General features: G+C 35.7%; 1 protein-coding gene across 8 annotated transcripts; it reads left to right on the top strand.

The window, feature by feature from the left end:
- The first annotated feature begins 265 nt into the window (after window positions 1-265).
- Window positions 266-26,209, top strand: LOC117389396 (LIM and senescent cell antigen-like-containing domain protein 1). 8 transcript variants are annotated; one of them, XM_055230634.1, is made up of 11 exons: window positions 297-425; window positions 17,370-17,529; window positions 18,290-18,356; window positions 19,357-19,477; window positions 19,715-19,864; window positions 20,384-20,534; window positions 21,824-21,916; window positions 22,740-22,788; window positions 23,133-23,208; window positions 23,779-23,965; window positions 25,396-25,473. In XM_055230634.1, exons 1-10 carry the CDS (start codon window positions 397-399, stop codon window positions 23,921-23,923), a joined length of 1,041 nt encoding a protein of 346 aa, XP_055086609.1. In that variant the 5' UTR covers window positions 297-396; the 3' UTR covers window positions 23,924-23,965; window positions 25,396-25,473. The 8 variants fall into 8 exon arrangements, with proteins under 8 accessions (XP_033842958.1, XP_055086609.1, XP_033842957.1 ...); XM_055230633.1 differs by lacking the exon at window positions 297-425 and adding an exon at window positions 6,145-6,398; XM_055230632.1 differs by lacking the exons at window positions 297-425; window positions 21,824-21,916 and adding exons at window positions 11,810-12,258; window positions 20,793-20,885.
- Window positions 26,210-26,502: the final 293 nt, after the last annotated feature.

Genomic DNA, 26,502 nt, shown 5'->3' on the forward strand with positions numbered 1-26,502 from the left:
GAGTATAAAATTGTGTAAAGGCAACATAGATAGAGGCAAAAATATTGATTTCCCGTTTCTTCAAAATAAAACATAAATAATTTTTTAATCGCTGACGCAAAATGAAAGTGTCTGAATCACCCAGAATAACTATCATAGCTTATTTAAACTGATGACACATTTGACTGTTGTGTCATAATTATTTAATTTTACATAGCCTATCAGATATATCGTCTTACTTTGACAGTTGAACAGGATTCGTGCATTTGCGCTACAGTGACTGGACGCAGAGGGAAGTGAGGCGAGGCCCGTGTCTGCGCCATTCTGCTCCTCCACCAGGGAAACATCCGACCACAGCACATCTGGATACGAGCGGCTCGATACGGGACAATCACCGGGGCAAAAGATTTTGCAGAGATGCTGGCAATTAACGAAATGACAAACGGGTGAGTAGAATACATACGAGGTTTCATTTGAAGAGTTTTTGTATGAAAAGTCAAGAAGTTGTTGGGAGTGATTGAAGAAGCAAAATGTTGGCCGTGGAAAACGCTGAGAAAACTCATCTATCCAGCGTTTTAGCCATGTGTCTGCGCTTTGTGTAAAGTCTGTGCAAGATCTACTTTTGTAAATTGCTTTTTTTTTTCTTTTTTTTTGCGATGATACACTATTTAAGCGTTTGATTTTAGCTTTCTAGTCATTTTTCTTAAGTTTTTTTTTCTGAACTTCAGACATCGCCTCTCACGTGTCCCCCTCTAGTGTACACTTGAAGGAACTATTATATTAAAATATAATAAAGGTCTAAAGTTTAGACATAGTTATCTTCATTTGTTAAGATATTGGCACTTATAATGATAAATTAATGGAATTGTAATGAATTCTTTATCTTTAAGTTAATTACTGTCTGTCATAGGCATTATTGTTAAGTTATTTAGTTAAAGTTGTATTGTAATTTTGCATTGCACAGAACAAACAGCCAAGCATCTGTCTGTAGTCTGTCAGTATAGTACTATAGTCAGTAACGTTAGTTACACTAGGCCTTTTCAAGTGTTTTTTTTTTTACAAGTTTCACTCATTCTTTAACGACTCTGCAAATGCTGCGACTGGGTGTAAACTTACAAATTGGTGACATAACCTTTTAAGCCGACTTCAGTAATGTCAAGCAATGTCAAATATATTGTCAGAGGTTTGTTTGGCTTTTTATTTTGTTATTGGTTTATTTTTTGCGTAGAAGTAGAAAAAATGCAGGGTTTGTTTATATTTTAGTGGCCGCTCCTCCCTGGTCAGGAATGCCCACTCTGCTGGACACTACTGTTTCCAGGCCACTTCCTGAGCATCCATTCCCCAGAGACCTCCTATCTTTTCTTTCTCTATTTTTTTCTTCCTCCCACCTCTCTCTGTCTCTCTCCTCCTCTCTCTTCCTCTCTATTTCTCTCTCCCTCTTTTCCTCTCTCTCTCTCTCTCTCTCTTTCTTCCTCTCTCTCTTCCTCTCTCTCCCTCTCTTTCTCTCACAGCAGCTTTTTCCTCCTTTTGCTGAATGCTGCTGTGTGCACGACTGAGCTAAGTATAGCCCCATATGAATTTGGCTTTTATTCTGGTGCACTCCAGATTTGGGCTTGATCGCATTTGATAAAACTTAATATCTTTGTGTATTTTGTTGATTATCCAGATAATAATACATAATATTCAAATAGTATTCTGCAATCAATCAGAAACGTGTTAAAATTAGCCTGTCAATGTGAGTTTTCCGCAAAGTTTTCCTCTGTAAATTAATCACAAAAGAGCTCTTTTTGCAGACTGTTCCTATGCTCGATAATTTTGCAACTTTTTGAAGCAAACACACTGACATTGTATCACTCACCTCTACTCCGGACACAAAGGCTGACATTGACATGACATTATAAGACAGTAATATGGTTGATATTCATCTCGTGTGAGTTTGTTGATATAACCACAGCTCAAAGGAATGCCTCCAGCACCATGGACTTGTCCTTGTTTGGGAAACTGAGAGGAACTGCTGCAAGGATAGAATTGTCCTCAGTGTGAAACGCACCAGCATTATGTAAACTCTATGAGCTAATAAGGACTTGCGCTGACATAAAATTGAAACTTACTAATTGATATTAAAGCTAGTGTTGAAACTAGGGTAGTCAGAACAGTGACTGCTCTTTCAAGCAGTCTGACAATTTAAGTTAGGGCAATTTAAGTTAGATATCTGTACTTTTGTACAGATATCTAATTTGTAATTGCACATTAATCCTGCCTTGCAAGTAAGGGTAAACTTGTTTCATAATAATCCTTGATTACACGCTTTAGCAATTTTTCAGAATATTGATTATGAAAAACCCAAATTAATCAAATTAATTTGATTAACAGCCCAGCCTTAATTGAAACTAGACACTGTCTCATAAGGGGCGTATTTAGGTGTCTTCTGAAAAGTTTTTTGATACAACTATCATTTTGTATTTAAAAGTATAAATTGTCATAATTTGTTATTTGTAATGTATATGTTATTGTGGATTGTATAATTTTATATAGTTTATTATATATGAATTGCATGAAATAGATAAACTATTGACCAATTGTTTCTTTTTTTTATGAATTGCAAACTAATTTCCCTATTTGTTTATTATTACCCAAATTATCTAAAAAGTTAAATTCACAAATGTTGAACCTGATAATTTATATTAAGGACAAGACTTCATAACTCCATAACAACAAAAATCATCATTTTAGGTTTAGACTAACCCTGAGGAAATGTGTTTTGTTATAGACATGCTGTCGAAATTAAATATCAGAATCACAGTAAAAATAAAATAATTATGCAGAATCTTGGTCAGGAATAACCATGTAGTACACATTTACCCTTTTTTACACGCCTTGTTTTAGGATTTATTTTTAATTCCCTATTCATCTCCTTTAGTTACATGAGTCATACCATTAGCTAAGAAATGTGCTATAAATGTGCATATTTACTTGGAAATAGCTGCAATGGGGAAGTGCTTTAAATTAACGCAATGAAGAAATGCTTTAAAGTATTTCCAGCCAAACTGAGCCATTTGCACTGTGAGAGACACTTTCCCTCCTCTCACTTTGCCCCAACGACAGCCTCCTGCTAATTGTTTCATGGTCCTTTAACTTCACTGCAATTTTATAACCCCACCATCTTCATCAACCTTTTCTTGTTCATCTTTTACACAGAATAAAATTATTTTCAACCTTCCAAATACAGCAATTCTTTCCACACTATTTTTCTAGCTATTTATTCTTTAACCATTGCTAATCTTTCCAAATGACAGAGGGAGGGTGTAAATAGTATGGGCCTGGCACATATGTTTCAGTACAAACACAGGCCACAGATGACACAGGAAGTGATGTGGCCATAGATAACACAGCAAGTGACAGCTCCAAGAGACACTAAAGACATATCCTTGTTCAGTTCAGCTCTGCAGCTTTTGGTAAGAAGCAATTTTCAGTAGCAATTTATACTATCATACTAATTGTTTAATCATTTCTTGTTGCACATTTTACTTGTCCAATGTAGTCGATGAAAAGCTTTTGAGAAGGAAAGTTGCTAAAGATTGTTTGTACCATAATTAAATGTGCACTCTGTAACTTTTCTGGTGGAAGGTCAGCCCCTGCTGGTCTCCATGGAGATGTTTTTGATTTGCTTGGGATGTTCCGAGTACAGTATTTAAACCCATTTATCTTGAATCTGCTGCAGTTTTTATTGCAAAAAATATATATACATTGTTGCTACGAGCAGGGTTGCCTCTCCACAAATCTGACCCATAACTTGGCCTGATAGTACCACCTGCTTTTCTGTATTGAGATAAGATTAATGTCATAAAACTTAGTACACCTCTAAGCTTATTTTGGTATGCTGATTGGTGATTCCACAATAACCAACACAACATATAAGCTTGAGCAAATGAGTGTGGAGAGATATTTGACTTAAATTAGAAAACGTATTTAAAATGTAAAAACTCCAAAGACAATGGTTGAATGTTGCAGTGAGTTTGGCAATACTGGCAATTGTGAAAGTTTTGTAGTACCAGAGTTATCCACATGGGGGCAGTGTGTACTGTGTGAACATCTCTCAGCTCTGCCTCATGCTGTGAAGTTTCATGTCATGACAGTACTACTAGGCTTCAGTGTGTGCTTTAAAGAGCATGGACAAACAATTTAAAACGTAGAAGAGTTTGATCATTGGTTTATAATTTGAAGTATTTTGTTGACATATTGCATTACCCTTCTAAATTTGCTTGTTTTATTTTTATATAGCACCATTTGCTTACTTATTTATTGTTTACATTTTTAAGACTATTATTTAATTTAATGGTGCACTATGTAACTATGTTCTGGCGGAGGTTCTGCCGAGTGTGGAGAGATGACCCTGCTAACTTTTAGAATGCATGTTTTTCAAGGTATTTTAAGCAATAAAACACCAGTAATTATCAATGCTAGGATAAGTTAAATGCTATACTGTGAAACATTTCAATCAAATCAACTAGCTGATAGTGGACCCCTCAGTGCCCACCAGAAAAGTTACATTGTACCCTTTAAATTGGTGAAAATTCACTTTGCTCTTGTCATGAGTCTTACTTTTTCTGGCTTTGCTACTGCCTGAGCTTGTCTAACCATTACATTTTGCCATGTCAGACCCTGCCCTCAACTACATCGTAGATTTTCCATTACAACCTTGACACATTTGTTCTTTGTAGGTTGGCACTTGAATTTACAACAGCACCTCTGGCAATGAAATTTGACATGTGACGTTTTTAGTGCCACGAATGTGTGAGGAATGCTGACAGGCCAAGACAAGCAAAAGTAAATATTGAAAATGCGAACTAATGGTGGGACTTCATTTGACATTGATCTAGTTATTATCTTTGTATAAACTGATAACATTTCACATTAGTTTAAACCAGTGGTTCGCTTCCTGGTCGTTGGGACCCCCATGGAAGTTGCAAAACAATTTCAGGGGGTCCCCAAATGACATTGGAGAAATTGATAATGGATATAATAGTCTCAAACAAGGTTTGACCCTTCAAATGCAGTGGTATGTGTAGATTCCTATATTTGTTGACCTACCAAATCAATGTATCTAGGCATATGTCCTGAAAATAAAATCAAACATTAGACATGAGACTACTTTATCATTTTGGGTCGCAAATGTCAGCGGTCATTATTATGAGGGTCACGACTGAAAATGGTTGAGAACCACTGGTTTAAACCATAGCCCAGAGGCACAAATATTATGCATTGCTCTGTTTTGAAGGAGTAAAAGGGCAACTTCTAAAATGCTTGGTCTGTTTTTGGTCATTTTCGAGAGGATCTGTTTCTCCCACACTAGACTGACATGAATTATTCAACATTTGACATTTGGTCCAAATTTGAAGCTATAGCTTAGCTACAAATTGGCATTTAATATGGTTTTAAAGTACCGGTAGAAGTATTACATTTTGAGTTGGGACAGTATTATTGTGTGGACTGATATTCTGCAGATTTTATTTTAAAGTTGAAGAAATAACATAAAAAATGGTCATTAGCAATGCAACATATTGTCTTTAATGTATTTTTGTTTAAATAAATATCAACTTTTATATTTACTTATCTACTTACATTACTGATGTTAACTTATCCTGGTGGGGTCACCTGTTTGTCTCCATAGATATAGATAAGTTTAATTCCATACTGTGGAACATTAATAGCAATCACTCCAGTTCCTGTAACCATGTTTAGATTTGCTTCCCAATATAGCTGTAAGATGTAGCAAGATGTCTGTGTCCAGGCAAAGCAATAATAATTATTATTATTACAGTAATTACATATTGCACCTTTAAACCTTACAACCTGTGGACTTGAAATTCCCTATGGAATGGTATAGGATGTGACCACTTAAATTGTAAGGCTAAACTTTTTGACCTTACAGTACTAAAGGACATTATATCAAATTAGATTACAGCATTATTAAATGTCCCTGCTTTATCTTTATCTGATCAGCTGTGGCCTTTTTTGTGTTTGTGTGGTGATTATCCCATGCCCTTTGCAGACAGAGGCAGATTGAGCTAAAGTGGGTGTCGACAGTTTGAGGGGCAAAGGTCAGACTGGGCAGGGCTTATTTCGGCTTGTCATTTTCTCAAAAGTAATTTTCCCAGTTACCTGCAGCTGGAGGAGGGGCGTAGGAAGGTGTACACAAGGCAGCAGACATAGAGAAATCTTTCAAACTGGGTCAGATTTCAACACAAGTTTTGACAGAGAAGTCCCATGTTTTTTTAAAATAATTTACTAAGTTGAAAGAAAGAAGGAAGGAAGAGGATGAACGCATTGAGACTAAAGGAGTTGTCAAATTCCGACTTGTACAGACGGAGACAGGAGAGACCGGACAGCTATGGCAGTGGGGCCAGGGATAGCTTCAGGTGAGTGTCCTAAAACAGTGACTGCATTCCCAAGAAGACACAGACTATGGTTTGGTGCTTCTAATATGATTTTTATTTATTTATTTTTTTTGGTTTATTGCAATCAAATAATATATTATCACTTCAATATTTACATTCACACAAAATTGTTTTTTTTTTTTTTTTTGGTCCTTTAAAGTTCTTTTAAGACATGCAAACCACAAAATCAGAGGGAGTGATCAGAAGCACCATGATCAGTTTAATGTTTAAAATGTTCTAATTATAAGATTACTGGAGATGTTTTCTTACAACCTGGCATAAGTGGGCTTTGTATTTTTAGTCCTTTTCCAACACAATACATCGTTTACACAGTGACCTTAATGAAATCAAGCTATTTTTTATCAACTTCTTATCAACGTGCCTGGTTAAGTTACTATTAGCACAAGCTTTTTCACACTTACACCAATTTGACAGATAAGGCAAGATAAGCAAATACTGCAGCCAAACTTGAATTCCTTACATTTGTTTAGAAGGAAGTGGACCAAACTGTGTACACTTTTGCAACTCTTGTTTCACAATATGTTAACATTCGCCCATCTTCTTATTAAATCTTTCACAAGCAAAGTATTTCCCTCTTGGTCTGTGATCGTGCCGTGATTATAGGAATGTAAAAATGTGAAGAATGTGGAGGGAAAGAGGGGGTTTCTGTGCAGAGATGTCCCCAGTAACCCTGCTATTGGAACGCGGTGACAGAAGAGCAGCTAATGAGTTTTATTACCGTAAAGTCTAGCCTATTGTCACTAACACAATGTAATTTAGCCATCTGGAGTTATTGATTTTGTGAAATGGTTATAAAGTAGGTGGTTAATAATACACTGAAGGGGGTGCAGGGGTGCTGACATATTACTTTATGCTATTATTTGAAAGATTATTTAGTTATTATGGATACATTTTGCATAGAATTCATATTTTTGAAACAACACTGACGACATTACCAATAATTTAATCATTCCCAAATGTAGGTTACTGTATTTTTTTTTTACTGCGTAGACAGTGAAGTTAGTGAAGTGAAGTTATTTATGCTGTGAAAAAAATTAAATTATGTTAGTAATTAGTTAGTATTAGAGGTAAGAAAGTAGATCCCAAAGCTAAGGAACAGTATTAAGTGCAATGACGGGTTCAGATTTGACACAGTTTTGATGAACTCCTCCAGTACTTTGCTGAGTGTTTTTATGGAGCGAGCCTCAGGGCTGTCTGTGGAGATTCCCTCTGCTGCTGCAGCGACACTGTAAAAACAAAGATGTGATAGAACAAGTTGTTGGAGCAATAGAAATGAAACAGAAGCTTCTAAACTAAATAAGAAATAAGGAGGTATCTTGAAAATCCCAGTGCTATTTTTAAAACTATAGGTTGATTGAGATGCAAAATTGTCAGTGTTTTGATCTGATTTGAACTATGGTTATAATAGCTGTGTAGTAAGTAGTTCATATCTTTTTTTGACATTGTTACTTCAGTAAATGAAATTCACTATTGCGGGGCAGGCTGGTTGTATTTTTGTCTTGTGATTGGGAAGACTGGTTTTGTGAAAGCTATGTCTGATGGTTGAACAGTTGTTTTGTTATGTCAGTTCAGTTTTTTTTTTTCTTTCTTCTTTTAATTAGAGTGCCATGACTACTTCTTTTTGTCTTTTCTAATATCTATCTAGACTTGGTGATGCAGGGATATTTTTGAACAACATAAATCGCCGCAGTAATAATAGTGGTATAGTTAGTAATGGAAATGGTAATGCTACTTATACCTATATTTTTGTTATTGAAGCACTAGTGTTTTGGGGGGTTTTTTGTGACCCAACACCACTCACTCAAATTCGTAAGAAGCTTTGTATGACACCCATTTTTGAATGAGTAGTATTCTTTTTAACTTTCCAATAACCAGTTGTACTTCATGAAGCAATAGCAATATAGTCATAGCTCCTGCTGTTTGCCTATGTCTTTGATTCATGAGTTTTGGACCCGGGCTCTCACGTCTGTGTTACCATGGTGACTGTTGACTCAAAGTGTGTGCTTAAAAGTGGGAACAGGGCGTGTTTGGTTTGTTGTGGCCACTTGGCTCTGAGCGGATGGGAGGATAAGGGCAGTGGAGAGGGTCAAACAAATCTTATCTGAACTTTCCATGTGATATATGATGTAATAATGTGGTTTCCTAATAAAGCCAGACTTAGTCATTTGTTGCTACACAGATGATTCCTGTTCCAAGCTGTTCAGTAGATAAATGCTTTGAACTTTGACCTCTGCTAACCTCTCATGGACTCTAACCAAGAACATTATGAACAGTTATGAATTTTCAACTTTAAATTTTACTTTTTAAAATCATTACCCACTTCAAGGACCCCATTTGAACCACTTTCAGACAATAGAAATGTAATGAGTAGCTGATTCTGCCATGTAAATTGTTTGTTATGTCAACAGCTTTGCCCGACAATGAACATGGCTGGATATGAATCACTTCACAAACCATTGAAACATATTTGCAAAAATAACTTACAAAGTCCATTTCCCACTAATTATGATGCTAGATAGATTTATCTGTACAAAACATACATTATTAATGATTCATATTGGAGCTTGGCACAACTAAGCATGTGGTTTTGTACATTTAGGAATTTATGTCTTATTTACTACAGTAACTAAGGTATGAACAAAAAAATCTTAATGAAAACAGTTAACAGGCAAACTGAATTAATTCCCTAACTCCTAACCATAACCCCTTAATAAACCATTTGTTTATTATGAACTAAGTCTTTGTTCATGCTTTTTTAGGCTAAATAAGTTGTAGTAATTATAAAATGGTACAGATTTTTTTTGCTGTATTGCCCAACCCTATTGTACATTGAAATAACCATCATAACATTTAAATATGATCTTGTGGACTAAGTGTATATAAAACTCTGTAGTACCAGAGCACAGATATGTGTTTTCTAGTGTTTTGTTCATTAGTGAGTTTCATTGTTCATGTGACGACTCTGAGCAGGTCTCGAGGTTTTGACTCCAGTTGTTGTTTCCTGTTCTGTGCTTTTGTCCATTGTGCCTCTGTCTGTCCTCACCAGCTCAAACATCACTTAAGAATACATGAAATATACATGCACTACATAGAAAAGCATGTGGAGTAGATTGGGGTTAGAGATCTCAAAAGCATTGCATTTAACTCGGGTAATGAAGATTGGTCCAGATCAGATCAGACTCAGTGCCTTTAAAATGGCATGTCATCACCACCTGGTATGATCTTGTAACTTTCCTGCGATTGGATCTTACTCACAGTTGGGTGCATTAATTTGCATATTGGATTTGGAAAATATATTCTAGATACAGATTCTTATTGTTCGTGACTCAATAATTAAACATTAATAAAACAACATATAGTTCACACATCTATAACAATATATAAGTCTATGTTATAGTCACAATAATAATTTAAAGAAACTGATAGCATAATATAGCTCTTAAGACAGCTCATTTAAAGTAAATTAATGGTCACATGTAACTTTTCTCTTGCAATTTTCATCAGCAGCTTGTCTACATGTTATCTTTGTCTAGAATAGTCCATCGTATGGTAATGGTGATGATGACAAGGCCAAGGCCAAGTTATGAATCAGGTCAGTATTTAGCTATAAAATCAGAAATAAAAACACCTGTAATTGAATAAATGCAAGATACAGTTAATGCCATATTGTGGAACATTCCAGGAAAGCCATTGGCATCTCTGTGGAGACAAGCAGGTAGTAAATACTATATTGCATTACTGCATTTTATTCACAACAGACACAAAACAATTACATTGTGATGTTTTTATGTAAATAAAAAACAAGTTCACTTTAATGATGCCGAAAGCTATATATGGCTTTATAGTAGGAAGCTTTTGGCTCCAGCTATGTCCACAGTCTCACCCTTAGAGACACTAAACAGCAGCTGCCAGCACCTAGTTTAGACACAGGCCCCTCTCTCTCGCTATTTGTAGAGGGATAGAGTCATGTAGAAGAACTTTTGTATACCACCAAGAGAAATATTTCAACTAGACTAAATGCAAAGAAATCTTGGGCCGTTGATTTATTTAAGTAAAAAAAAAAAAAAGTGTTTGAATCTTCTCACTGGAGTTTATTCCCAGCTTGGTTTAATGTCGTCATTTGTGGTTAGCACGGAGGTCATTCATTTGGGATGCTTGAGTAGAACCACACAAGAGCCATATCATTTTCTTAGACAGATTTAAAGTTGAATGTGAATGCCAAAGCTGCTCTGAAATCACTAACGAATACACTCTTGTAACATCCAGGCGATATTATTTTTGCTTGTACTTGACAAAAACAGTAATGGGCAAGACTAACTCTTTGAAGATACCAGATTTTGCCAGTGTGTTGTTAAAGTATAATAGGCTTATTGCTTCATTATTTTTGTTTAATATTATGTGTTTTGGTATGTATTTGATATTGTAATTTAAAGTGGGGAAATCAAGGCGCAATTAAACTGCTAAACTAGGGCTGCTTTATGAATTTCATGTTTGCAAATGTAGTTAACAAACGCATCTGCAGTTATTTGTGTACCATAATTGCATGGGATTCTTGTTAAAAAAATACTATTATTTCTTTCTAATACTTCTCAGCTCTATTGTAAATACAGTACATGGTTCTCCTAAAATTGTGATAATTTGTTATAATATACAAAAACACTGAATAGAAATACCACTTTACTTCAACTATTTACTATCCCCAATACTTATTAATTTATTACTAATCTACAAAAATGCGCATTCAACTTAAAATCGCTCACAAATACTATAGACTATTGTACACACATATTTGCATAGAGCTCACTCTGCAGGACCCCGTTACTCCCGGATGCTCTCCCTTGTCAACAGCTGATCCCTACATCCATTATTCTTCTGAACGTAGTGACAAGTGCAGACTAAATTTTGATCTGGTGCCACAGGAAGCGGAGCTGTTGATATCAATTACTCCTGTCTGTCAGACTACCATCTCTCTCTCTCTGTCTGTCTCTCTCTGTCACACTGTCTCTCCCTTCTTCTTTCTCTGTCTCCCTGTGTTTCTCATTGTTTCTCTCACCCTCTTCTATCTCTCTACCCCTTCTCTCTCTACTCTTATTCTCTCCTATTTTTTTCCTTCATTTTCTTCTTCTCCCTCATTCTTTGTCCTTTTTCTCTCACACAACCGTTTCTCTCCCTCTTCTATCTTTCCCGTGTTTCTCTCTTAAGTCTTCAGATCTCTCCCTCTTTTTCACCCCTTTCTATCCTTAACTCTCTCTCATATCTTTCCTTCACTCTTCTCTTCCTCCCCCACCTCCTCTCTCTCTCTCTCTCCCCTCCCCCCTTCTCCCCTCTCTCCCTACACATTTTTTATGACACGGTGACCTCCGTCTGGCGTCAGGGTGGGCTCGCCGGTGTCAGCAGCCTGCCCAAGAATAGCTGTACGAGCGCGGATGGATCATGTGTAACTCTGAGGGGAAAATAGAGTGATGTGGGTGTGCATTCACTTTGGTGGGCGTGTTTCTTAAACAGAGAGAGTAGTCCCTCTTTTCACTGGCCAGCTCTATATTCGTTTACAACTTTCTGGATAGCATTTTGGGCCAACACACCCTTATTATAACAACTTTGGGATTGAATTCTGGATAATAATGGAGGTGAATGGGCGGCACTTGCCTCCATCTATACCAGAAGATGGAGAGATCTCGGACCATGTACTTCAAGGAGAAATGAACGGATATCATCATCGCTTTCAGGACATGGGAGAGGCAGAGGTCCCAGTATCCAAATCCCAAAGAAGGAAAAGTGATGTCAAAGTCTATAAGGAGTTTTGTGATTTTTATGCTAAAATGTAAGTAAATGTACTCAGAAGTAGGCTTTAAAGTTGCACCATGTAACTTTTCTAGTGAGGTGTCCACCATCTTCTTGGAGATGTTATTGCTTTATATGGAATGTTAAACTGAGTAATGTTAAATCTTGCATTTATTCAGTAGTGTTTTAATTCCAAGAAATACCTTAAACAAACATGCCTTCGCACTGTGAGTAAAGTCTCCTCTCCATAGATCTGACCTGTAACTTTGCCTGGTGGTGTCACCTGCTCGTTTCCAGCATAAGTGTAGTGCCATTCTGTGGCACATTGCAGGCAAAGCAATGACATCACCATGGGTGGAAGACAAGTTACAGGATGTATTATGTCACCGTTTTCCATCTAAATGGCTATGCTATTGAAAGTTAGTGGGGAAACATGACAACACATGTCAACATTAAATTTTTCAGTGTAGATGAGTTCTGAGAAAATACTCTACCAAGGCACTGATAAGCATTGATCTTATAATGATGTCCAAACCTAAACTAAAAACAAACAATATTCTGTTCTGTTATAATTAGACTCTATAACCAGTATGTTTTTATTTAGTTTATTTAGCGAGTGTAGTTTGTCTGTAAATGACATTCCAGTGGCATTCAGATTTTCACAACAACAAAAAGTGAAATTGTTCTATTATTACGCATAGCCCTAATCTACTGTAAGTTTCACCCATGTTTTATCTAGATCCTTGTTTGACACTTTTGACACTTGCGGTCATATGTTTTTGCAAGATTAGCTCTGTGCCACAGCAGGGAGCTCACAGTAAAAGTTATTTTGGGGCCAAAGGGGGAGTTGTTATGCAAAGTAGAATATGTCTGGTGGAATGTGGGCTATGTGAACAGGAGGCACAGGAGCGCTAAATATACCGCTTTATTTTGGACTGATGTGACATGGCATCATCACAGGAACAGTGAAGCATGGACACAGGGTCAACAAGATGTTTAGAAGTTAAAAAGCATGAAACGAAACTTTGATACTAAGGAAAGGTTGGATACTCAGTAACTTCGATACCATAATGTGAATTGTAACAGTTTTTATGTCATTTATGTAATTGTTTTAGTGTCAATTAATTCAAGTTTCAATACTAGTTTTAGCATCTAGTAGGCTATCTGGGTATCAGTGTTTTTGAAAACCCAAGCCCAGTGCATATCATTAAAGCTATGAATAAAATGAAATACAATGTCAGGATGATCAAATATGATATGTATATTGTTATTTGATATATTTATCTATTGTACATCTAACATATAGTAGGCAATGTGTGGCTTAACTTTCACTTTTTTAGTAATCTCTGTGTACACCCAAAATAAAATGTAATGTAACATTCTACGAATAATGAAATATACCTATAATAAAATGGCACAATGATTTTTTCTAATTAGACCTTGCATGATAAATAAATAGGGGCGTAAATTGCTGATAATATTGTTATTAGGTGTGAATAAATTGCAAATCATTTGCATAATTTCTATTTTTGGCTGTTGTTGAGAGCTAGACTACAATGAGAACAAGGTCAGGACAGGGACAGAGAACAGGCATTTCAAACATAAGTGATTCTTGTGTCACTGCTTTGTGATGATGACAAGTTATTTACAATGTACCAGAGTAATGCTATGCTAACATTATCTCTCTATGGAAACATTTATTTTAGTTTATTTCATAGACCCAATATAACACCAATACAATTAAGCCAACAAACAACTTAAACAACTGTCCAAATATTGTTCTGTTGTATTATTTAATGAAATTTAATTATTACACATGTTATTTTATGTAACAATATACTAAAACATGTTTGGAATTTACTGGAAAATTATATCACGGCTTCTTATCAGTTCCACCTTGTCGCTTGAAGAATGTGATTTTTCCATATTCATCCCGACTGAGTTTCCTATTGGCTTCAATGAAAAATGACTTGTTGTTTAGGGCTGCTGTGTAATTGACTGGGTGCTAAAAGCAGATAGGATCATGGAAATGCCTCATAGATGTATCACTTCCTAAACTATGCTCCACGGGACAGACCACTGCTGTTGTGTGATTTCACTCTAGACATTCAATATCTATGAATGGATTTAACATTGAGAAGAGCATTTTTTTTAATAGTTCAGTTTACCTTCTTTAACCATGAGGAAGGGGTTGTCTAATATTTAGGTCTGACTGGAGTTACAAGGCCTTAAAAATACAGGTTTGGACAAATTACTAAAGCAACTTGTTCAGTCTCCATGGATATCCCTGGAACACAAAAGGCTTTAATGTGGATTTTGTTCTGAGCCATATCCAGTAAACTGTTTGTTCCCAAAGCTAAGTAACTCTACAACAACCTCCAGGGACAAAAAGTCTCTGGCTGAATACGTTTTTGCATCTGACATTTCTGTTCTGCTCTCAGTTTATCAATACTGACAAGAAAAACTCCACTATTTGCCAGACTGCTAGATTGATTCCAAGTCTAACCAGTATATTTTGTGTTCTTGACCAAGATACTTCATCTTGCCTTTGTTTGAATGTTCTATGTGAGGGAGTTATTATAGATAGTAGGTTGGAGAGGTTGATTGACTTTGAGTGTCTGGAGTGCTGAGAGACTAATGCATTATTATTATTTTTACCTCAGGATTATCGCAAGAATAGGGAGGTCCATACTGGCTCTCACTTTGTTTAGCATTTTAAAGAAAAGGAAGCTAATATTTACGTTATAAAAATGTTCTTGAGATTAAATAAATAAATACAAGATTTTTGTCTTGACTGTTCAGAATTAGTCCTAATTCAATCTAACTTGTTATTATTCCCTCCTACTTCCTAAAAACATTACGTATAAAGCCATATATTTTCTGAGGTGATACTTGGATAAATTGTTAGTTTTGGCTGAGTTGAATGGGCAGATGGTCTCTCTCACTAAATGCCCACAGTCTGATGGAGTTTGCCTCTGTTGCTGAGAGACAGAGGCATTCTGACCTTTAACAGTCAAAGCAAAAGACAAGATGGCTCCAATATTTATGCAGCCCTTTTTCAACAAAAGTGGTCATCTGTTTGGTTGCTGTGTTTTCATTGTAGTTGGTCCTAGAACCACAAAAGTTGGTACACACATTCATTACACCCTCTGACAAAATGCAAATTGGCCGTATTGTGTTGGAAATTCTGAAATGCTGAACATTTTTGCAGACATTGCATTTCAACTCTCCTCCGAGGGAAACTCACCGACAGGGCTGAGAATCACTATATATCACCTAGAGAAGTGGGGCATCAGAAATTATCGAAATTATTTGGATAAATATATCATGATTTACATGCGGCAAATCTGCAGATTTCCATCGGGATTTTTGAAATTTTGCAATTTCAAAATATGCTCCTGTTGGAGAGTCCAATTGGGCTCAAATTTATATCAGTTATAAAGCTTTCTTGCCAAAACCTACTAATTGAGAAAGAAACAAAATTGGTTTGATAGCGCCCCCTACAGAATAGGAAATAAAATTTTATGGAAGACTGAAAATTTTGTTTTATGAAATTTTACTAAATCTATACCAAATTCCATTTGGTCATCCTAATCAAAAAAGTTAATGTGCGAACATGGTATCCTAATAGCAAAATTTCCAAATTTTCTAGCATTTCAAAGTAAAAAAAAACAACTTATTAGATTCATTGAAATTCGTAAAATTTGGCACAGTAGCTCTTCAGGTCACCCCAATCAATCCAGGGATCAAAGTCATATTTGTTTGTGACAAGTACAGCCCAAAGCCACAACAACAAAGAGACAAGTCCTTAAATATCCAAGACATCCATAGAGAGTGCTGGGCCCGCCGAGTGCAAAATGTGGCCTGTGAGGCTTTAATTCAAACTCAACTCCACATAAACCAAACAAACCAAACAAAAAACAACAAGAATTCTATTCAGAACATGTTCAGCATTATAGCATTATGACTTGTTGTTTGTTGTGCTCAGGATTTGCATGTGTTTTTTATACAAACTTCAGACATATAGTAACGGTTTAAAACTGTAACATTTAAAATAGTTCCTTCATAGTTGATTAATAAAGTGAAAAAATGTTTGACTCTTGTTGATTCAAAAGGGCTAATAAAACAACCTTCCAATAACAACATGTATTATCACCTTATATATTGAAAACATGTTAGATTATAAAAATAAAACTTACCGAAAAATTGATTCTCTGCTTTTAAATTGTTCTTGGTTTTAAAACACTTAATACAATGACAAGTTTTTTGCACATCTGGACTTGCTTTTCAAATAAAGCTTTAGTTGTTGAATTAACGTAACTTTTTCTTCCTCTCTGACCCTCCACACCCAAAACTCCAGAGCCAGATAAAACTTGTGTGTCTTTGTACATGGCTAGCAACATTTCTTATCCAGAGTAGGATTTATCTTCAGATGTTTTGATAAGAAACTAACCTTTTAATATGATTTTGAAATACTGATCCTAGGTGTTTTCTTGCTTGACATAGTTTAATACTTTTCATCCTTACTTTTTCCTGCACATCCAAGCTGCTTCTTCAGTTATGAATCTGAGCAAAATTATGTTTTTGTTTTAAAGGAGGTTGTTTTTTGCATGGTTTTATTTATTTTTTTTAAATTATTTCTGGTCAGCTCAAGAACAGGACTGGACTCTTGAATATCTTTTAAAAAGACTGGTGGAATCAGCTGTTTGGAGCTGTCAAAGACAGAATACAATAAAAATCAGTGTGAGTGAAACAAAACACACGAACTGCTTCACACAATACAAACTTGATTTTAAATTATTTAAAATAGGGCTGTGCAATTAAGAAAATGTAATCGAGATTGAGATTCAATTAAATACTGGTATATGCTTGGGTCTTTTTAACTAAGAGGTCTACAACCAATCCTGGTTTGGAGCAGAGTTCAGACTTTTGAGGACAAAATTGTACTAGTTTTTATTTTAAATGGAACTGATCTAAAGTCTGTGTTCAGGAATTTGATCACATTTTAAAAATTATTATTATTTTTAATTAGACCAAATAAAATGGAAAATCATGATTAATCAATATGAGAAAAAAAAGTTATGTTCTATTTTAAAATATGTAATTGTAATCCATTTGTATAGAAAATGTTTATTGTGTGTTTTCTCACAGGAACATGGCTAATGCGTTGGCCAATGCCATCTGTGAGCGCTGTAAGAGCGGATTTGCTCCGGCCGAGAAGATTGTCAATAGCAACGGAGAGCTGTACCACGAGCAGTGCTTTGTGTGCGCCCAGTGTTTCCAGCAATTTCCTGAAGGACTCTTCTATGAGGTACAACCAAATATTTACTTTTATACATGAATGTAGACACATTTCAGTATCGCAACATTATGCAGCAACAAGTTAGGTGGTTGACAACAATATCAGTCCTGTTCATAAACTCAAGTCAATCAGCAGTCTATTCTATCAGACTGTACAGCAGTACTGAATGTATGCACCCACTCTTTTAAAATTTTCAAATTTAGCAGTTCTTGTAAAAAATGTGACTGTACTAAAAACGTTAGTTTGTTTATGCATTATTTCTATGAGAAATAAAACCAAGTGTGGTAGATGCTCAATAGAGGGCGCTCCACCTCAGGTAATTTGACAGACATTTGTTTCCTTCACAAACTTTTTCAAAGGGTGACCATGGAACTGGATTTACAAAAGGTTATAAAAGACCTTTGTATATATAAATGTTTCTTTTTAAGTTAACAATATTTGTCAAGGCCTTAAAAATACAGATTTGTACAAATTACCAAAGCAACTGCTTCAGTCTTCATGGACATCCCGGGAACACAAAAGCCTTTAATGTTGATTGTGTCCTGAGCCAATTCCAGTAAACTGCTTGTTCACAAGGCTAAGTAAGTCCACAACAAACTCCAGGGACAAAATGTCTCTGGCTGAATCAATTTTTACATCAGACATTTCTGTTCTGCTCTCAGTTTATCAATACTGGCGAGAAAAACTCTAACAATGGGCTATGTTTACACCTGAGGTGTTTTGCATAATTTATGTGGATAATATTGTAGTACTTGCTTTGTGTTGACAGTTTGAAGGAAGAAAGTACTGTGAACATGATTTCCAGATGCTTTTCGCTCCGTGCTGTCACCAGTGTGGTAAGATTAAACCTACTATTTCAATTATTAAAGATTATTGAGGATTAATGATCATTTGTTGTGATGAAACATACTGTATGTTGTTTCGAGTTGGTGGGTCATAAGAAAAAAAAACAAAAAACAATTTAATCTAGATATCTACAATTATGCACCATGTCTGCTCACTGGGTATATTTACATGGCCAAGAAAGTCAGATAACCGAGTCAATACATCTGGTGTGTGTTACATGCACAAAATAAATCTGATAATTCAAGACACCTGGTGATGTCAGAAATCACAATTCTAACATCAGACTTGGCTATTGTATTTCAATAATCTGACAACTCCAGAAATCAGTTAATGATCAGATATTTGGTTAATAAATATAACAAGTTAGAGGCAGATGATTTGTAGAATTGCTTACCAAAACAATACCAAAAAGTGTCAGGTAGATGTAATTACCCACATTTAATTCATTTGGGTCTGCCTTTCTTTAAGATTTTAATAATTCCCCAATGAACTCCAAAGACGTGTGTTTTGTCTAACTCAGAGCTTCTCAAAGTGCGGGGCAGGCCTGTTTGGGGGAGTGCAGAGTCAAGCTTAGAATAACTCCTTCTTTCCGCTTTGGTCCCACGTGCTTCTTGTGTTAAATGTGAGATTTGTCTTTGATATTTGTCATTAAAATAATGACAAATAAATAAATAAATGGCATTGATAGCATTATTACTGTCCCGTGTTAATTTAGGTGCAAAATGCAAATTTCATTTATTTTTACTCATATATAATACTTTATAATCTCTTGAGGTTATGGGGGGGCATAGATTTATTTTATATTCCCTAAAGTGGGCACACCCGAAAGAGTCTGAGAAGTTCTGGTATAACTACCTATTAAGTTCCTTCTACCAATCCAAGTTGGTTCTGCAGCCCTGTCCTCATATTGCCCTATGTATCTCTGCTTTGATTTTTTCAGAACTTTTTCAGAAAAGTAAAGTTTTAATGATATTCTGATCTTCGTCCCAGGTGAGTTCATCATCGGGCGAGTGATCAAAGCCATGAACAACAGCTGGCACCCGGACTGTTTCTGCTGCGACATCTGCCAGGCCGTGCTCGCTGATGTGGGCTTTGTCAAAAATGCTGGCAGGTCAGTTACAAACATAAAATAAATGAATAAACCACCATAATTTTTATTTATTGATTGATTTAGATTTTTATTTATTTATATAGAAAACAAAAATTTGTAAAAACAAAAATTAAGTAAATGAAAAGAAAAAGTAGCATTGATTTGGATTGCTGTTTTTTTGTGTGTGTGTGTTTTTTGTTATTATTATTGCCACCAATATTTTTTGTAACTTTTGCTTAAGTGTATTTCTCCCATCAGGCACTTGTGTCGCCCGTGTCATAACCGGGAAAAGGCTCGGGGCCTCGGGAAATACATCTGTCAAAAGTGTCATGCCATTATTGACGAGCAGCCACTGCTTTTCAAGAATGACCCGTACCACCCCGACCACTTCAACTGCAACAACTGCGGGTAAAACTATATGCACGCTTGTGTGTGCTTTCCATTATGTTTGATCAAGTCATTTTGGGAGGATGCTTTAAATAACTTTACTATTGTTTTAGGATGTCCAGGATCTATTTTCCTTACATAGTATGCCATTATTTTTAGTTGGCAAATATTGAAAATGCTTTTATTGGTGGAATAGAAACAGCATGTATAAAAGGCAATTGCAACTGCCTTAAAAGGGGCCCAATGTAACTTTTCTGGTGTCCCAAGTTACAGGTCAGATCTGTGGAGAGGTGTTTCTCAAGTATCTCGCTGTCATTCACTTTTATTGATACACTGTTTCGGAAACGTAATCGTCCTACGTACCTGTCAGGGGTGCAGAGGCTACCCAGAAAAAGTGATAGCATGTCCATGGAGGAAAGCAGCAAAGCAAAAGTTACATAAGGCACTTTTAGTTTTAGAAGAGCATATTATTTGAGATGGTGGTAGGTGTAATAAAAGTCCCTAAGCCCTATACTGTATTTACTTATTCTCATTGTGCAGGAAGGAGCTGACCGCTGATGCCCGTGAACTGAAGGGGGAGCTCTACTGTCTGCCTTGTCATGATAAAATGGGCGTCCCGATCTGTGGAGCCTGTAGGAGGCCCATTGAGGGCCGTGTGGTTAATGCTATGGGCAAACAATGGCACGTGGAGGTATGACTATACACGATAAAAGACAAGTATAAGTTATAATACAAATATACACTACAAGTTTATTTGGATGTGTTGTACGTATGTTATGTGTATCTTGTCCTAATAATTGTATATTCTTTAAGTGTCCTCTGTCACTCTTAGGCATTTCACCAGTTCTTTGCAGTTTCTTCGAATCTTCCAGATCTCTGACTATCTACTACTTTTAACCATCTTCTATTTCTCCTATGGCCTTTGTCTTGTCCTTTTATCTTCTTGTAGCATCATGTGTGCACTATTTGTGAGAGACCGTTTCAGGGGCACCCGTTTTATGAACGAGGTGGTCGTGCTTACTGTGAGAAGCACTTTGATATGGTGAGAAGATCAGAAAGTGCCTGTCTGCTGCATCATGGCTCACCAAACTGCTTGTTAGGTTTGGGTGACACTGATAAAAGTTCAGCCACAAACTGAATACATTTTGTGATTTCTGGACATGTTTTATGCATGGAATGGTCCCAAAAACAATAAATGTAGGCTCAACTGAATTTTAGTGTCACCCTGTTGGTTGGAATATGTCAGTCAGGTATACCATTATGACCACATGCCTAAAATGCAAATCAATTCTATAATAATAATAATAATAATATTATTATACTATTCTTCCTCAAAAACATCTTCTGTTGCTGGTTCACTGTTCTCTCCTTACGAGGAAAGGTTCACTGTTCTCTCCTTACGAGGAAAAGCCCACAACCAGTGTTGACTTCGACAAGAAATTGTAATTCAGTTTTAGTCTTTTAATGTAATAGCTTTACTTTGCCTTAAGTGGTAAATAAAGCCATCTTCTTCTTCTAAGAGTTCACAATTCACTGTAATCAGTTCAATTCACCTGTCACTCAATCGGACCATGACCAATAGGATAAGTCAGTTGGCATGAGTAGTATATAAGTAGATGACATGTGTTTGATATAGAACTGCATTAAAAGTACCAAATTACTCTTTAGCTGACTGTCTATATTGGCAAATCTTCCAGGGTCAGGTCACAATGTGATTTTAATTGTCATATCCCTCGCCTCCGGTTTGTGATAGTGGTCTTAATATTGTGCCTGATTGGTGTATACATAAATTTAGACTTCCCTGATTGTCTTGTACTTATAATTTGTTTAATTCCTATACTATCCATCCCTCCTTCAGTACTGCAACAGCTGGGCAGAAGTGACTTGACGTCATATTGTTTAATCTTGTGGAGTGTTTTTTGCTGGCCGTGTTGATCATAAGTGCTTGGCTTTGGGCTTTTGTTTTTGTTTGTTTTGCAGCATTTTGTGTGTGCTAAGTGTGAGAAACCTTTCCTGGGACACCGTCACTATGAGCGTAAAGGACTGGCCTACTGTGAGACCCACTACAACCAGGTAACAGGCAGCTTCTGAATGCTAAATAGTGTAACGTAAAGGTGCACTATGTAACTTTTCTGGTGGAGGAGCCACTACGTGCTTGTCTCTGGAAATGTTATTGCTTTACAAGGAATGTTCCATGATATACTGTAGCATTCAACTTAAACATACATAGAGTTAGTAGGTGACGCTACCAGGCCAAATTACAGGCCAGATCTATGGATAGGTGAGCCCACGAAGAATGCATGTTTTTCCAAAGCATTTTTTAGAAATAAAAATATCTGTAAATATTTATGTAATGCCGTACAGTAGAACATTCCAGGAAAAGCCATAATATCTACATAGTGCACCTTTACAATTTTAAAAGAAGATGTGACATCTAGGTAAGTAAATGTTAGTAAAAAGGTAGAATACAAACATAGATATCTTGCAATGGGACATGATTGGAAAATCTGCTTCACCCTTATTTCATCTACACGTTATCAAAGATCGTAAGGTAACAATTATTTAATAAGCTACAGCCTGGTCATCATAGGAAATAAGTTGTTGAGGCTGGAGGATTATACAAATTTAATTTTGTTAAATTATTTTGTGAACTTTTTTTTTCAATTGACTATATAGTCACTGTTGAAGTATGTTATGACTCCACCTAGTGTTTAAGCACATTAATTCAGTCTTTAAATGTAAGTGATTAAATACGTGCAACTGACTTATTTGCATGGCATCTGAAGCATGTTATGAATCAAGCCCTTCTAAGATTATTTTCTTTAATTAAATGACTCACATAAATTGTAATTATATTAATTTGGTAATCAGTTTTCTGTTGTTTCCTCCCTGGCAGCTGTTTGGAGATGTTTGCTACCACTGCAACCGTGTCATTGAAGGAGATGGTAAGAGGGCACGTGTTCAGATATGTCCTTTTTTTTTTTTTTTAAGTGCATGTCATCAATGCTTTTGTTAAACAACAAAAGAAAATCACAAAGAATATTCAGTATTGTAATTTAATGAAAAGATATAACATGTATTGCTTGAAATTACTATTTTAGGTATCTTCCTAGAATATAAGAGGCCTGTCTTCTCAGCATAATGGAAATTGCTTACACATTCAAAATTTTCCCCACTGTTGAATGTTTGTGAATTGCATATCACCACTAGATGTCACCAAAGATCTGCACATTGAGCAGGATTTTATAGATAAATGGTTATCATACCAAAGAAATCTTTTGTTTTTCAGTGGTGTCTGCCCTTAACAAGGCCTGGTGTGTCAACTGTTTTGCCTGCTCCACCTGCAACACCAAGCTCACCCTCAAGTAAGTCAGTCTCTAGTTTGGAGAATGATGAAAATAAATGAATAAATAGAAATGCTAAGGCAGTGTTCATACTTGTGAACACACCATACCCAAATTGGAACGAAACTGGAATTAAACCTGGATTAGACCAGGACTAAACCAGAAAAAAAAAAAAAAACAGAACCAAACCAAATCTATATCAGGACAAAACTGAGATCAAAGGTTAAGTGTAAACTCAGACTCAAAAAATACACTGCAACAGTTAGCCCACTATCATAAATTGGTTCTTGAAACTATGTTCTCTTGCTGTCTGCTGCTTCCTCTCTATACTATGAACTTATTCCTTAACCCATAAGAACCCGGACCCATTTTTCCTTAAAGGAAGATTATGTGGGATATACCACAGACCAAGTGGACCACATAGAACACATTTCTGCAAAGTGTTTGTTACATTGGTGTCACCGTGGGTTCTTATGGGTTAATTTAAGTGATTTACTGTCCTCTGCTCCTCTTGAGCATTCTTATTTAGTCTTCTCTTTGTCTGTTTCCTCCTTGTTTTCCTTGCCTTCCCCTCTCTTGGGCTCTGTTCAGGGAAAAGTTTGTGGAGGTGGATTTGAAGCCGGTTTGTAAACACTGCTACGAGCGCCTCCCAGATGACATGAGGAGGCGTCTGGCTAAGCGTGAACGTGACTTGAAAGATAAGAAGAAGAAATTATTGATACCCATGTGTCTGTGAACTGCCTCTGCTCTTATAATCTTCACTTCTTCTGTTCTTTTGGTCAGTCCTAGTTACCTTTTGCCTTTATTTTCCATCTTTGCTATAACTGCTTCCTTTCCTTACCAGTGCATATAATGATAACCTACATATCATTCATTAAATGTTGAAAGGAATACTAGATACAGAGGTTTTTGTCAAAAAACGTGATTCAGATTTTCAGATTCTAATCAGACTAAATGGAAACTTGAAATTCATGTTTGATTCTTTTTTTAAAATCACAATTTAGGACAGATTTTTTTGACCAGTTTTATATGCTTTTAATCTTTATGAGAAATATTTATAAGACCACGTGGAAAGTACTATTATGTTGAAAATAGTAAAAAAAAAATTTAAAAAATAGTTATCATAATAGTATCATAGTATCGAAATAAGTATAAATTCTAAATTAAGTCAACAATATTCACAATATTTTTTTGAAGCAACAGCATTTTATTGTGCAATTGTAATACATTTCCACTGTTCGACAGTGTAGTCTTAAAAAAAACCCATGTACAATAAGTAACGTACGGGATAAAAATTTAGTGACCTAACTTATAAATGCTTTATTGTGTACAGATTAGCCATTTACTCTGATAACCTCCGCAATACAAACAGGAAATTCAGATCAGTGGTAGGCTACAGTGGATTCTCTGTTTGAAAGAAACACTTGTATTTTTTTCTTTCATTTTGGAATCTGTTTGGCGTCAGAAAGTAAACCCATAATCACATCCAACAGATTTCCGGTTACAACTCACTGGGTCCCACACGTGCAGTAGTTTCATTGATAATTATGTAGTATTATGCCAATGAAAGCTAGTAGATTTAAAACACAATTATTTGCAATATCTTAAGTTTATTTATTTATTTGATTGGGACAATGCTTGGTAATGAACAGACATGATACAACATGAATGTAAACACACCAGATTATCGCCAAAGGCTAATTCCCATCCGTTGTCCAAAACCGTCACAAAAGGTAAAAGTAAATTATCTTAACAAAGAGAACAAATATACAAGTGAAACAGGTAAAGATTTGAATATTAATATTCAAACTGTCCTACATTTCTGCCAAGGGGTTTGATTGCAAGATACACGCTAAGGTTTGTGGCCTCAGAGTTGTCAGATAATTTCATGGCTGCGATTGAATGTCAGGGATAACTAACAGTAAAACAGTATACAATGTATATATATATATATATGTATGTATTTATGTATGCGTGTGTGTGTGTCTGTGTGTGTATGTATGTATGTATGTATGTATATATATATATATATATATATATATATGTGTGTGTGTGTGTATATATATATATTTATATACATGCGCACACACAAATATCTATATATACATATACATACATACATACATACATACATACATACATACATACATACATACTATTGTGTTAACATGCTAACATCTTTGTAACTTTGAGATTTGTAAAATGCAGGAACAAGTTTGTGGAGTTTGACATGAAGCCAGTCTGTAAGAAGTGCTATGAGAAATTTCCCCTGGAGCTGAAGAAACGACTGAAGAAGCTGTCAGAAACTGTTGCACGTAAATGAAAAATAAAAACAATGAGACGTGCGCCCAGATGACAATCATTTGAATAATATTTGAATGTTTTGTTTTGAAGAGGTCACCATTATTTTCATTTCATTTGATTAACTTCTTATTGTGCCTTTTAACCTTACACTTTTCTCAGAAGCTTGCCTTATTACACTACTACATTATTTATCATGTTGCAAATGGTCATGTATTTCATAGAAAAGGACAGTCCAATATTAGTTTGTGCCTTAAAGGTGCACTGTGTAACTTTGCTGGTGGAGGGTTCACCTGCACCCCCTGCTTTTCAAGGTATTTTTGTGAAATAAAATACCTATAAATTAATACATGCAAGATAGATAACTTAAATGCCATACTGTGGAACATTCCAGGCACTGCAATAACATCCCCATGGAGACAAGCAGGTAGCAGAAATTTACATAGTGCACCCTCACTATATATTTATGCCACATATGTGTGTATATATGTTTGCCTTATGACACCAGCTTGTATTAAATGTATGTATTATTTGTGCACATTTTACATAGTATCATGCATGGTTACTGTACTGTACTGGTTAATGTAACATATTTTCTTTATCCAGCCAAATGTTACTATAATGAACTCACACAATGTATATACAAATCTGTAGTAGTAGCCTATTTATGCAAAATAATGACACCAAAGTTCATTTTTAAATAAAGTTATTGTTATAACTTTATTCCTGCTTTTTTCATTAACTTGTAGGCTATTTGGCAAATAAGTACACTTAATAGCCACTATTGGAGCCTACATATTTGACTATAAAAAATAGGCCTTAAACTACATCACTACTCAGAATTGTCTTATGTTCAATAATATAGTGGACTTGCTTGGTATGCAGACAATTGTAAATACAAATTTGGACTTTTGGCTTATTTTACAATAATCCATTTAACAAAAGAATTTAAACAATTCAATAATCTTTTGGGGGTCACAGTCACCCAATCTGGTTTACAAATTGCCACTATGA

This window comes from Periophthalmus magnuspinnatus, chromosome 21 (genome assembly GCF_009829125.3).
Source record: "Periophthalmus magnuspinnatus isolate fPerMag1 chromosome 21, fPerMag1.2.pri, whole genome shotgun sequence".
Taxonomy (NCBI): Eukaryota; Metazoa; Chordata; class Actinopteri; order Gobiiformes; family Gobiidae; genus Periophthalmus; species Periophthalmus magnuspinnatus.